The following is a 13,280-nucleotide window of genomic DNA, read 5'->3' as shown; positions in this document are numbered from 1 at the left end:
TCTATGATTCTATGATTCTATTCCAGACACATACTTCAAAGAGTGAAGAACTCTGTGTGAATTAAGATATATTTAAGACTAATAGCCATTATTTATTGAGTGCAACAGTGTGCTTGGTACTGTACAAGGGAAGTTATAGGTCCTGCCCTCAAAGATACTACAGTCCAAGTAAACAAATAGACACAAGTAGACACACACACATAATTATAAACTAGGAGAGATTGTTGTCTTTGTTCTGGGTGGGAGGGAGGATGGTTTGCTATTTTTCTTATGAACAAAACCAACATGTCACTGTTGAGGGGATTAAGGTTGATGGGCCTCATGGAAGTGGCATGCTTATATAAAGAGAAGGCAGAAGCATGGTCACCAAGACAGGAATCAAGTTCTAGTTGTCGGGGATGGCCTGTAAGGAAACACAAGGAAAAATGGGAAACTGATGTAGAGGGAGTGGTTAGATCTGAAGGAGCATAGAGCAGGAGAGAGGATCAGAGATTAGACGGCACATCATAACTGGAATTGCTGTTTGCTTCAGAGTTGCTCCCAAACTATTAAAAGATTAACATTTTACATTGGTGCAAGTGGAAATTCTGTTCTTTTCTTCTCTCTCCTCTCCTCTCCTGCTGCCCCTCCAGCCCTCACCAGCACACTTCAGTTTGGTTACTTTATATTCTTTTTGTTTCCTTCACCACTCTGCATCTTCTTTCATGGTGCTCTATTTGCTACCAACATCCTCCTTCCCTCCTATGAGATTTGCAGCCTTGCCCACCTTCACCTCTGGCCTCGTCAGCCAGCATTCTACTATTAACTTACCCTGTAGCAAGCTCTACTGCCACTCCAGAGCTAACCGTTTAAAATAATGGGTAGAAAACGCCTACAAGTAGCCATACGCTAACAACTTCCACATCTGCAAGTGCAAATGTGAATGCTGATCAAAAATTTCAAATACAAAACCCTCCTCATATGTTCCAAGTGGAGATGGTGAATAATTCTGTCAGAATTAGTCAAAAGAGAACAAATTTTATTTTACTGTAGCCTTACAAAGGTATATTGGATCCTGAGTATGTTGCAACCGTCAGACACTAAAATTCCACACTGCCTTTTGTAACTCTGGCCCCATCCCCTGAGTAGCTTCTCTTGTTGCAGTTAGGGTCAGCTGACCTACATTTTAGTCATTTTTGTGAAGGAGACTCAAAACACCGTGTTTCAATGCCCTGAAACAACCCACATTTACCAGTCATAATGTTCCATAGCCAAAAAATCATTTTACAATAGCTTTGTTACAAAGAAGGTGAGACCCAGCAGGATTTTCTCAGTGCTGAACTCAGGACTGAGTTCTAGAAATGACTGATGAGATCACTATAACATTTTAAGTGTAAGTACACTGTTCTGTAATATGGAGAATATATTTTGTACCTTTGTAGTCTTATACATTTCAGTATAGAATTTTAACAGTGGCACAATTGGTGGAAATCTGCCTGTAAAATATATATTTCCCTACCCTCGCACAGAGACACAGTTCCACCAGTTTATTAAGGAAATTAGTAATAACAACTGCAGCCATGCAATTTAACTAATTTAACACCTCATGTTTCAGGGCCAGTAGGAGCTGGGAAATTGGGATCTACTGGGTCTGGGAAAAAATTTTAGACAAAGAGTTTATTCACTGAAAAACAGAGTTTTGGTGGAACTGAAACAATTCATAAATTTGACATGAATTCACTTAATGGTTTTGGCTAACAATCCCCCCCTCCCATATTTTTGGGACTTAGAAGCCATTCACTAAACAGCTGAAGGGGGAGAAGCCAGTGCTCATGCTATGGCTGCCTCTCTTATATCTTTAGCTCAGTGGTTAAGGCACCATCTTGGGATGTGGAGACCTAGGCTTAATCCCCCCCTCTGCCTAAGGAGAAGGGATTTGAACTCAGGGCTTCTACATTGTAGGAAAGTAGCCCAGTCACTGGGTTATAGGATATTCTGGGACAGCTCTCCCTCATTCTCTCCTGTTGAAGCTATTCCATTTTGTTTAATTAGTCAGTGGAGTAAGCACTTGAACTTGGGTCTCCCACCTCCTAGGTGAGTGCCCTAATCACCAGCCTATAGAGTCATTCTCATGCTCTTTCCCTGGCCCGATGACTATCCAGTGTCATTATGAGTGACTGTGAATGACAATGAATTGTCATTCTCATTCTCACTTTCTTTTCCTGGTCCAATGACTATAGACTGGATATTAGGGCATCAAACTTGGGGGAGGAGAACTCAGGGTCTGTTCTAATGCTTATTTAATTATTCATATGAAGTGGTGCAGCTGCAGCCACAGGGACTGAGACTGCCTACACCAGAATATCATATAACCATGCGGTTAGATGCAAGTTAAAATTCCTTCTTCCCGTTAGGCAGAGGGGAGAATTGCACCCAGGTCTCTCACACCCTAGGTAAGTGCAGTAACCGTTGGGCTAAACATTGTAAGGGAGCTGCTGCTGCTTGCCATTGCTGCTTCTTGTTTCATGCATCTATTTTTGAAAATGCCTGAAAGTGATTTTTTAGATATACTGAAATTTTTCACAATTTTCAGACTTGGTTTGGATTGAACTGATTTTTTTTATTTTTTGTTTTCCAGAAGTGCCAGCAAATAAAAATACCAGTTATTTGCCCAGCTCTTACTCTTACTACATCCCGCTCTCTTACTAAATCCTTACATAATATGACTTGATGTGTCTCAGAATGGATGTTTGCCTTCCCGAGAAGCAACAAGGATAAGCCACTGCTGGAGGGAGGATACCTGATTCTGTGAAAAAATGTGCATTTCCTCAGTGGCAACTAGTGGCTCATGAGAAAGCCCAATTTTTAAACAAGAATATTTTCTTAACAATCTACAGAATATTACTCTGAGTCACGAAATGGATTTCTCTCTTTATATCTTTTATAGATATAAATACGCACACATGCAATGACAAAGATCTATCTATCTATGCATAGATTTGTCACTATATATTGATATATATATAAATTGCAGACAACACATTATTTTAGATGCTGGGCCATTTAATTTTCCATTTTTACATTCACTAGTGATTTTTTCATTTATTTCATGATCATTCATTTAATTCCAATTTTCTGACATTAATATAATTCATTTTGTCACAGTCTCTTATAGCTGACTGTGTGTGTGTATGTGTGTGTGTGTGTGTGTGCGTGCGTACACAAAGCTATAGTGATGGATAAAATGAATTTAGGTAATGTACACACAAAGCTCTGTATGATAAAATGAATTATGTGGTCATCAGAAAATTAGCATTACATGAAAAATATCACTGGAAAATGTAGAAACTGAAAATTAAATTTTACAGCAATTGTGGTTTTTTACAAGAGTTCTCTGGCTAGTCTCAGTCTCTTAAAAGTTACACAAGTAACAGCTCTCTCTCATAAACAAGGTAGTTTATTTCTAACCCTCCCATTTTGCATGGAATAATAAAAGTCTGTACATGATAATGCTATTTATATAGGGCATTTAAAAATTACAATACAGAAGCTTATTAAGCAGTGTAATAGTTGAATCCATGTTAAAATACTGTTACTCACATGCAAACTGAAGGGTGGCCTCTCTGCTCAAAATACTTCCAAACACATTGGTGGTTAAACATTGATATTGCCCAGAATCCTTTGCTTCATTGGGATTGTTGATGATAAAACTTCCTTCTATCAAACTGTAGCGGTAATCACTTTCAATATCAATTTCAGTTCCATTTCGTAGCCATCTTGGGAGAAAATGGGAGAAACTAGTTCAGCAATTGTCTGGAAAAGGACACTTCTGAAACCATGTAAAAGATGTAAATGAGTCAAGATGATTATTACAGGCAGTGCTCATACCAATGTCTTTATTAAAGTCACCAGATACTTCCCATGATAAGATCCTGTTTTCAATTGTTTGTAGCTTCGCCAAACTTTAACAGTTTGAGCTGATTGTTTTGTTTTTTGAAACTTTCAGCTAAAACAGTTTAGACATTTCTGAGAACCAGGGTAGGGGAACATACATTGTTTTGAAAATATGAAAAAATACAGAAAGCCTTTGACAAGGTCCCTCCCCAAAAGCTCTTAAGCAAAGTAAGGTGTCATGGGAAACAAGGGAAGGTCCTCTCATGGATTGGTAACCAGAACTGTGTGCAATATTCAAGGTATTATCTATCCCTTTCCTAATGGTTCCTAATATTCTGTTAACTATTTTACAGTGCCGCTTCACATAGAGCAGATGTTTTCAGAGAACTCTCCACAATGACTCCAAGGTCTCTTTCTTGAGTGGTAACAGCTAATTTTGACAAAGCCCTGGCTGGGATGATTTAGTCGGGGATTGGTCCTGCTCTGAGCAGGGGGTTGGACTAGATGACCTCCTGAGGTCCCTTCCAACCCTGATAGTCTATGATTCCATGGAACTGAAAGCAGGGAGTCTGTCTCCCCTGTGCTTTGAATGACCCACTTTGGTGGGCCCAGGAGCCATAGACAAAGAAGCTGCTTGATTCAAATGCAGAGGGCACAAGAACTGAACTTGTGGGAGAGGCAACAAGGGAAATTGACTGGGATGAGGAATCTGGGTTGTGGTGTGGGAGGGAGACTGAAATTGTCTAGGAGAGGAGACTAGGATTCAGGGACTAAGACTAATACTTTGAGGAGCTAGTAGGTGGACAGGAGAGTTTGAGAGGGGGAGAAGGAGATCCCCCTGCTGAACGAACAAGGTACGAGTACTAACTTTGGGGTGAGTGAGTTTGTTTGGCTGTTTGTGTTTTTCTTTCTCTTTCAGATTATTTCAGTTATTTTCAGTTATTTCAGTTACTGGGTCAGTTGGGATTGTGTGTCTGCAGACTGTTTGAGGCCTTCGTTCCCTGGATCATCCTTGACTATCTTTGATCAGCCTCAATCAGCCTTGAGAATCACCGCTCCCTGTGTGATTAACCTAGGAGAGAAGGCCTTAAAAGACAGAGGCTAAGCGACCAAGGGGAGCTAGCGAACAGGGGAGTTTGTGAGGGAGTTGTAATATAATTGCTATGGTTGGGAAGTGCCCCATCACCAGTGCCAATGCTCCTCCTGTCTCCTCCACCTGCACCTGTATCCAGACAGACAACCTAACCATGGATGCCTCTACTCAGATCCTCACGTGGACTTGCAGAGACTGTGGCCTGCATTTCCCATTCACAGAAAGCCAGGCTGGGGGACCATCCAGTGTGAAAGGTGCCTACTGGTGGAATCTCTTAGGAAGCAAGGGGGCGTGGGGCTATAACTCCTGCCAGTTGCCTGTTCCACTTGCCTCCTTAGAGTCCCCACTGGTCCCAGAGCCAAGGAACAGGGCTATTATGTTTGGGCCGCTAAGCCTTTCCATTACTTTGTTCCCCAGCCTCATGCTGCTGTTCAGAAGGAGAGCACCATTCATTCTGAAAGCTGCAAAAAATTCTCAACGGACTCACTGTACCTGTAAATAGGAGCAGGGTTTCCTCGTGCTTGGCAATTCAGAGACACTTTCTTCTCTTCAGAATCAGTAGGAAAAATCACATCATCCGGCTCTTGTATAAACACCGGCCCGTAATCCACACTTTCTGCAGAAACACAAGGAGTCCGAGTTTCAGAACTCTTAGTAAATGTTACCTTATCAGAGCTCTTATATACTCAGGTTATAATATCACACTGCATTGCATATGTTTTTTCCACAGACTGACCATCAAATGCCTCCAGATGCTGTGGGTTTAAAAACTAAAATATGGTAAGGAAATGCCACAGCAGTAAATTCAGAGACAACGGTACTTGAATATTGTTTCCTTAGAGATCTACTACATTCATTTGTAAGGATAATAAATAATTTAAAGCATGGGGAAAGGTCATGTAACATTGCCCTTCTGCTGAGCAGCAGCAGATATTGGGACTTTATAGGTCAGCTTCCCATTGGATAAGAAATCAGTGACATGGACTCTGGGTATTTTCTTAGTGTAACTTGTTCTATTTACACTCTATACACCTATATACAGTTACATATACACATCTATATACAGTTCCCAGGAAGCAATTCTTCCCCAAAAGTTGACTTTAGTTAAAGATTAATTCAGAGAGCAAACTGGCTGCTTTCAACAGCTCCCCCCAAAGAGATTGTAGCATAGGCGCCGACTCGGTGGGTGCTTTGGGGCTGGAGCACCCATGGAAAAGAATAGTGGGTGCTCAACACCCACTGGTGGGCCCTGCTGATCAGCTCCACGCTTTCCCCTCCAGTGCCTCCCACCCACTGCGGATCAGCTGTTCAGAATGGGGCAGGAGGTGCTGGGGGGGGAAGACAGAGGAGCAGGAGCAGGAAGAGGCGGGGTGAGGGCAGGGCATGCTCGGGGGAGGGGCAGAACGGGGCAAGAAGAGGTGGGCTGGGGCGGAGTGGGAGTTGAAAGTGGCAGGGTGGGAAGAGGGGGAACAGGGTAGGGTCTGGGGGACGGGGTGGACTGGGGGCAGAGCCTGGGGCATAGCAGGGGTCGAGCACCCCCAAGGAAATCAGAAAGTTGTTGCCTGTGGATTGTAGCACAAAATAAATACCAACACGTCCTTTATTTCAGGGCATGTAAAGTACTCTCACACTAAGGAAAAGAACTTGTAAAATTATTTGTAACAGCACCAGCTGGTGAGTCCTGCCACACCTGTGTGTATATTGAAATCTAAAATGTACATTTTCTCCCATGTCACCTGTGAATTTGGTCTATTAGTATATAAGCATTAGTATGACTGAATTGAGAGAGATTGGTATGCATTGAATCTATGGGCCAAATCTAGATGTGGTGTGTTGAAGGAGTATAAATTTCAAATTAGTATAATGTGTCTGATCATGTAAGTCTCAGCAAGTGTAATACAGGGTAGTAGAAGTAAAATACAGTGTAATTTATACCAATTTAGATTCCTTCCCAATTCTCTTAGACTCACCTCTGTATTTGGGACAGTGCCTGTAATTTAATTTGCAATTACTGGTCTAAGGATTTGGGGGCAAACATACACATTTTCCCTTTACACACAATGAAACACAGAGGAGCAGGGGTTCATCTATCTCAGTTTTACAGTTTACAGTTCACATAATAAAACATCTCCCAGGTTTGTCCAAAATCACCTGAGGAGCTTGGGGAAAGCATTTGGCATTTGGCTGTTTAAGTCAGCCTAATATATTTGTAGAAACACATGTTGGCAGTTGGCTTCTTATCACCCTCCTATCAGGGCAGGCTGCCAAACTAAAAATAAGCTACCCCAGGACTAGCTTTGTATGTGCACCTGAGAAAACACCTCACTTAGGCATTTCTGCTTGCTGTTGACATACAAAAAATGGCCTAATTTGGTCACTTTTTGGAACCCACCCCTTTCTGGCCACAGGATCCCCTTTTGGCGAACTGCACTAAGTGAATTAAGGCACACGGAGCCGCACAGTTTGGGCTGGTCCATAATCCTAATGAACACTGTTTAAGTGATTCAACTCACAATAGAAGCTGGTTTTAAAACAGGTGGACACTTGTACAAAAAAACTGAAAATATTTTTTTTCTGGTTTTCAGTAATGGACATTTGTCAGATCATCTGACGTAGGTAAACAAGTGAATGTAAACCATACAAATTTGTCTTCACTATTATAGAGCTCTCAGCATTTTAGAGCAAAGATTACACAGAACTATATATATGGAATAGAGGAGTCTGGTGACAAATGCACAAGAGAGACCAGACAGAGCAGAAAAAGAAAGAACAGTGACTTACTTCCTTTACAGGATCAAGAAATAAAATACCACTGTGCTCGTTACCAACCCCTTACTTAACACTGATGTATGATGGCAAGTTTTAAAAACAAATATCTAAATTTAAGAAGAGTGACAGATCCATGCATAGTTCAATAAAGCACTTATACTTCACCAGTAGTGACCTAATGTAACATTGAGTCTATAACATTAACATTTGCCAACTGTTATCACGAACACCTCCTGTCCTACATATAGGGAAAACAGTGGGTAATCTGAGGTAATATTGAGACAAGTGTTGGCAAATTATGATTTGATGGGGAAACAACCTTCTAATTCTATTTTAATGGTACTACCCTTTTAAAATTCCATATGGTAACTGCTGTGTCACTGCCCTTTATTGTAAATCCATTAATAATTTAGGACGACTTTAATGGGTGCGGGGTTACACAACCTGGGCATCATGACTTTCTATATTTCTAAATGGGAGGGTTATGCAGATAGACCAGGGGTGGGCAAATTACGGCCCGCGGGCCGGATCTGGCCCATCAGGGCTTTGGATCTGGCCCACGGGATTGCCCCCTGTGGTGCTGCAGGCCTTGCGCTGCTCTCAGAAGTGGGCGGCACCATGTCCCTGGGGCCCCGGGGTGGGGGGGCCAGAGGGCTCCGGGGGTTGCCCTTGCCTCCAGGTACCGCCCCCCACAGCTCCCATTGGCCGGGAATGGGGAACTGCAGCCAATGGGAGCTTCAGGGGAGGTACCTGGAGGTGTGGCAAGGGCAGTGCATGGAGCCCTGTGTCCTGTCTCCGCCCCGGGGCCGCGCAGGGACATGGTGCTGGTCACTTTCCGGAGCAGCACGGCGTGGGGCCTGGGCAGGCAGGCAGGCAGGCAGGCAGGAGCTTGCCCTGGTCCCGGTGGGCGCCGCTGCCACCCCGGAGCCGCTTTAGGTAAGCGGCGCCAGGCTGCAGCCTGAACCCCTCCTGCACCCTAACTCCCTGCCCTAAGCCCCCAGCCGCACCCCTCCTGGACCCCAACCCCCTGCCCTGAGTTCCCTGCCGCACCCCTCCTGCACCCCAAACTCCTGCCCTGAGCTCCCTCCCGCAGTCCGCACCCCTCCTGCTCCCCTGCCCTGAGCCCCTTCCTGCACTCTGCACCCCTCCCCCCTTCCCTGAGCCCCCTCATACACCCTGCACCCCTCCTCTGCCCCCATCCCTTGCCCTGAGCCCCTTTCCTGCACACCGCAACCCCTCCCACACCCCGCACTCCTTTCCGCACCCGAACCCCCTGCCCTGCATACAGTTTCCCCACCCAGATGTGGCCCTCGGCCCAAAAAGTTTGCCCACCCCTGAGATAGACAGTAGAAGAATTCTGGTAGTAGGGGTCCTAATATACCAAAAGGAATCTTAGGGTATGAAAAAAGGATGAGGATCACAGGAATCGTTCACTGGTTGACCGTTTTGTCAGACAAATGTTGATGTCATATAGTTGATTCTCTCTAGAAATTGCACTCTATTAAGATCTGTGTGTCTTTTTGTTTATTCAGTTCTTTCCATATTAAGAAAAGGCCAAACAAAAGCTTCAGTAGAACCTCAGAGTTATGAACTGACTAGTCATCCACAGACCTTATCTGGAACTGTAAGTACGCGATCAGGCAGCAAAAAAAAAAAAAAGGGCAAATACAGCATAATACTGTGCTAAACGTAAGCTACTAAAAAAATTAAGAAAAAGCACAGTGTTTTTCTTCAGAAATTTGTAAAGTTTCAAAGCTGCATTAAGTCTACGTTCAGTTGTAAACTTTTGAAAGAACCACCAGAATGTTTTGTTCAGAGTAACGAACATTTCAGAGTTATGAACAACCTCCATTCCCAAGGTGTTCCTAACTCTGAGGTTCTACTGTAGTTATCCTTTCAATCTTTTTTTTAATAAAGATGTGTTTACATATGTTGAAATGAATCAAAAGCTTATTGCTAGTTTAATGTGGAAAATCTAAAAAATAAAAGATATAACTTCAGATACTTGTATTTCTACAAACACAAGATTAAAACTAGCTCAGCAATGTGTGAAGCAAACAAGCCAGAGTAGGTGCAATTGACAATCCCCAATTTCCATTTCTTTCAGGTTTTTTTCCCTCTGTGCTTACAGTAGCATAGTATCTTAATGCCATTGTCTATGTCAACCCACTGCTGCAAAACAATTTAAGGCTCTGTTTGATCCTGCAAATAGTTACTTCAGCTTGTTTGTTTTAAAGTCATATATAGACACATGGCTTCAATGGAATTTATGTACAGGAGTTTTTCAGATCAGGCCATGCTTCTATATTTCTTCAATAAACAATAAGCTATTGGTGTCATTTATATTATACAAGTTATTTAATATCCTGTACTAACGGCCTAAGTCAGCACCAGCTTTTTCTAACAATCAAAAGATTCACTAGGTAATCCATCCTTTAAGCAAGCTAAAAATACTAATAAAAGTGACCTTCAGTTGTTTCTTGCAATTCAGCAGCATGCCGAGATACACTACTAGAATAAGAAATTGATGAGACTGGAGTTTAGCAAAAAGGAAGGGTGGTTTATAAAAATCAAGCCATGGTTTCAACTCGAGGTGCTATCTTATCCAAATCTTCAGACTTGGTGGTGTGGTGGGCCGAGTGTTCAAGTGTATTTGCAGTACCTTGGGATAGTGGGAAGAAAAGAAAAAAATGTAGCATTTAACTATGGAGTATTTTGTTACCAATACTACATTCGTTAGCTAAATCAGTGCCCAAAACAGCCTGGTGCCAGGATGAGTTTGCCAGGTCTGAGTGGATAATAAGATAGTGTGATGTGCCTGTGTTTTTCCAGCAGTGAAGGGGAAAGTGAAAGTCAGCATCAGAGACAGAAAATGCAGCTTCTATCTTTGCTGTTCTTTCCTCTCCCCCTTTTGTGTGTGTTTGCCTTGTTTTCCTAACAAACAGAATCGGACTTTAACAGCAACAGCAATAACTACAGCTCCAGCTCATTTCACCTAATGTATTCTCTTTTCCCCGCAAAAAAACAGTTATCTTTGATACCATCTAAGAGACTGCTGTAACTGTTTTCCCTTCTTTTTTGGATATTAATGAAAGGATTTTTTATGATGTGTTAGCCATGGTACTAAGCAGGCTCAGGTCTCTGTTTACCAACACCTGAATCTTGTTTAAACTGTTTAACATTGAATAGTGACTGGGTTATGTTAGCACCTGTGCCCCATGTGGTCCATCTAAATTAATACAACATGACATGCTGTAGCTCCCACCCCTGGGAAAGGACAGGGTGAAGAACCCCATGAGAAGCCGAGGCTGAGGGGAGCTGAACTGAGGGGTACTGAACTGCTGGGGTGGGGGAGAAAGCTCCTGCAGCTGGGCCCAAAATCAACTTTCCCAATAAAATTGGGAGAGCAGGCAACACTAATTGTCTCACACAAACCCTGGGGAAGGGCAGGGGGAATTCAAAAATCAGAAGAAACAAAACAAGCACAATATCTTCTAAAATTGAAATCTTGGTTTGGGAGGGGGTGGTAATCTCTGGATTTTTGGTGGTCCATTTTATAATTTGTGATCTGTTAAGGGTGGCAGTTCTGATATAATGAGATTTGCTAGCACACAATCCTGCACCTACACACCGTCCCAATGAAGTCAAACAGATTGAGGGTACAGAGTGAGGGCACAATAGGCGCTGACTCCGTGGGTGCTTCAGCCCTGGAGCACCCATGGAAAAAAATTAGTGAGTGCTTAGCACCACAGGCAATCTTCCTATCAGCTCCCGCCTCGCTCCCAGCGCTTCCCATCTTCCAGGTGCCCCGTCAGTCAACTCCTCCTCCTCCCTCCCAACCCCACCCGCTCGCTGTAATCAGCTGTTTCATGGCATGCAGGAGGCACGAGGAGGAGCGGGGATGGGATGTGCTCGGGGGAGGGGTCGGCACTGGGTGGGAAGAGACAGGGCAGGGGGGTTTGTCCTTCATGAGTGGAAATGACATCGACTTATGTTCCGTGAGTAAGGCTGTGGCGAAAGAGAACGATCTGTGAGTGGCAGTCCTTTCTGCAGGAAGTGCGTAAGTATCTCAGTGCTGAGAAAGGGATTACAATCTGTGCCTGCTCAGTCTGCCACTATTTACGTCTCAGCCTCTGTGCCTCAAAAATCCATCGGCGGTTGATCTCAGTGGGTAACCCCATTGTTGACTATTGCTTTCCAGCATGGTCTTGATTGGTGCTACCGCATGGTTAGTGACACAGACCTACATGGAGCATGTAGTGACAGTGATCAACGTAGTGATTCTATCATCAGTGGCTACCAGCCAGCAATGCAAATGAAGCTGAGTTAATATGTCCTCCTGCTGGTATATAGTCTATCCACTGGCAAGACCCTTGCAGTACCTCCTGAGTGGTACCAACGGGTAACTGGCTCCTTACATGCCCAGGCAAATTCTTCAAGGGATCTTGGAGCAGGATGGGGCCCCAGAGGCATACTGAACAGGCCTACCAGTGAGCGGTACACACCCTGACACTCATTGACCCATGCTCCCAGCGATTGGTTCAATAGTGAAGAGCTCACCAGTTTCTATGGTGGACAAAAGTCTGGCACGCTACAATGGCGTAGCAAGCAGATGTAGACATAGCAGTCGTCTATTACAATGGCACAGCAAGCAGTCCACAGAGGGCACACAGATTGATTCCACATCAATGGCCACAGACTGCACCCTAAACGCTGCCAGCTGTCTTGTGAATGGATGCTACTGGAGCACAGGTGACCAGCTAAGAGAGCGAATGGTGCAACGGAAGCCAGCACCACTGGGAACAATTCATGCATATATTTTTGATGACGGAGAAAAGTTTTACAGTGATACATTGACTAATGTTCACAGCATTCCTAGTAATCCGCTGGAAAACAGACACTTATAAAAAACAGATGTTTAAAAAAATTACCCAATAATAAACAGCAAATAAGTGACAGCTGCAACGATAGGACAAGGAATTCTGGCTGTCAGACCCTGGCCTAAGCCTTTAGACCATTCTGCATTTTTGGGAAGACGGCATCTTCCTGTAAAACATGAACCTCTGAGTGATGAAAAGGAAAGATGTGAACAAATTGGAGAAAGTCCAGAGGAAAGCAACAAAAATGATTAAAGGTCGAGAAAACATGACTGTGAGAGAAGATTGAAAAAACAGGGTTTGTTTAGTCTGAAGAATAGAAGACTGAGAGGGGACCTGATAACAGTTCAAGTATATAAAACGTTGTACTTCTGAGGATAGGACAGGAAACAATGGGCTTACATTGCAGCAAGGGAGGTTTAGGTTGGACACTAGGAAAAACTTCTTAACTGTCACAGTAGTTAAGCAATGGAACAAATTGCTTAGAGAGGTTGTGGAAAGCCAGTCATTGGAGGTTTTTAAGAACAGGTTAGACAAACACCTGTAAGAAATAGTCTAGTTATTATATAGTTCTGCCTTGAGTACAGGGGCTGGATTAGATGACCTCTCAAGATCCTCTCTAGTCCTACACTTCTATAATTCTATAGCTTGATCACATAATTAAATCA

The 13,280-nt window shown here is 43.4% G+C and overlaps 1 protein-coding gene across 2 annotated transcripts in view; it reads right to left on the bottom strand.

Annotated features, from left to right (window-relative positions):
* Nucleotides 1-13,280, bottom strand: part of CNTN5 (contactin 5) — a 969,593-nt gene that overhangs the window by 315,246 nt on the left and 641,067 nt on the right. For both annotated transcript variants that reach the window (XM_073337877.2, XM_073337885.2), the window contains exons 5-6: nt 5,459-5,582; nt 3,580-3,755 (exon numbers count right to left, since the gene is read on the bottom strand). In XM_073337877.2, the coding sequence (XP_073193978.1) occupies nt 3,580-3,755; nt 5,459-5,582 (300 nt within the window). The remainder of the gene's footprint in view (nt 1-3,579; nt 3,756-5,458; nt 5,583-13,280) is intronic.

Source organism: Lepidochelys kempii, chromosome 1 (genome assembly GCF_965140285.1).
Source record: "Lepidochelys kempii isolate rLepKem1 chromosome 1, rLepKem1.hap1, whole genome shotgun sequence".
NCBI lineage: Eukaryota > Metazoa > Chordata > Testudines > Cheloniidae > Lepidochelys > Lepidochelys kempii.
The sequence above is the reverse complement of the archived record's forward strand: the minus strand, read 5'-3'. Positions and strand labels throughout refer to the sequence as shown.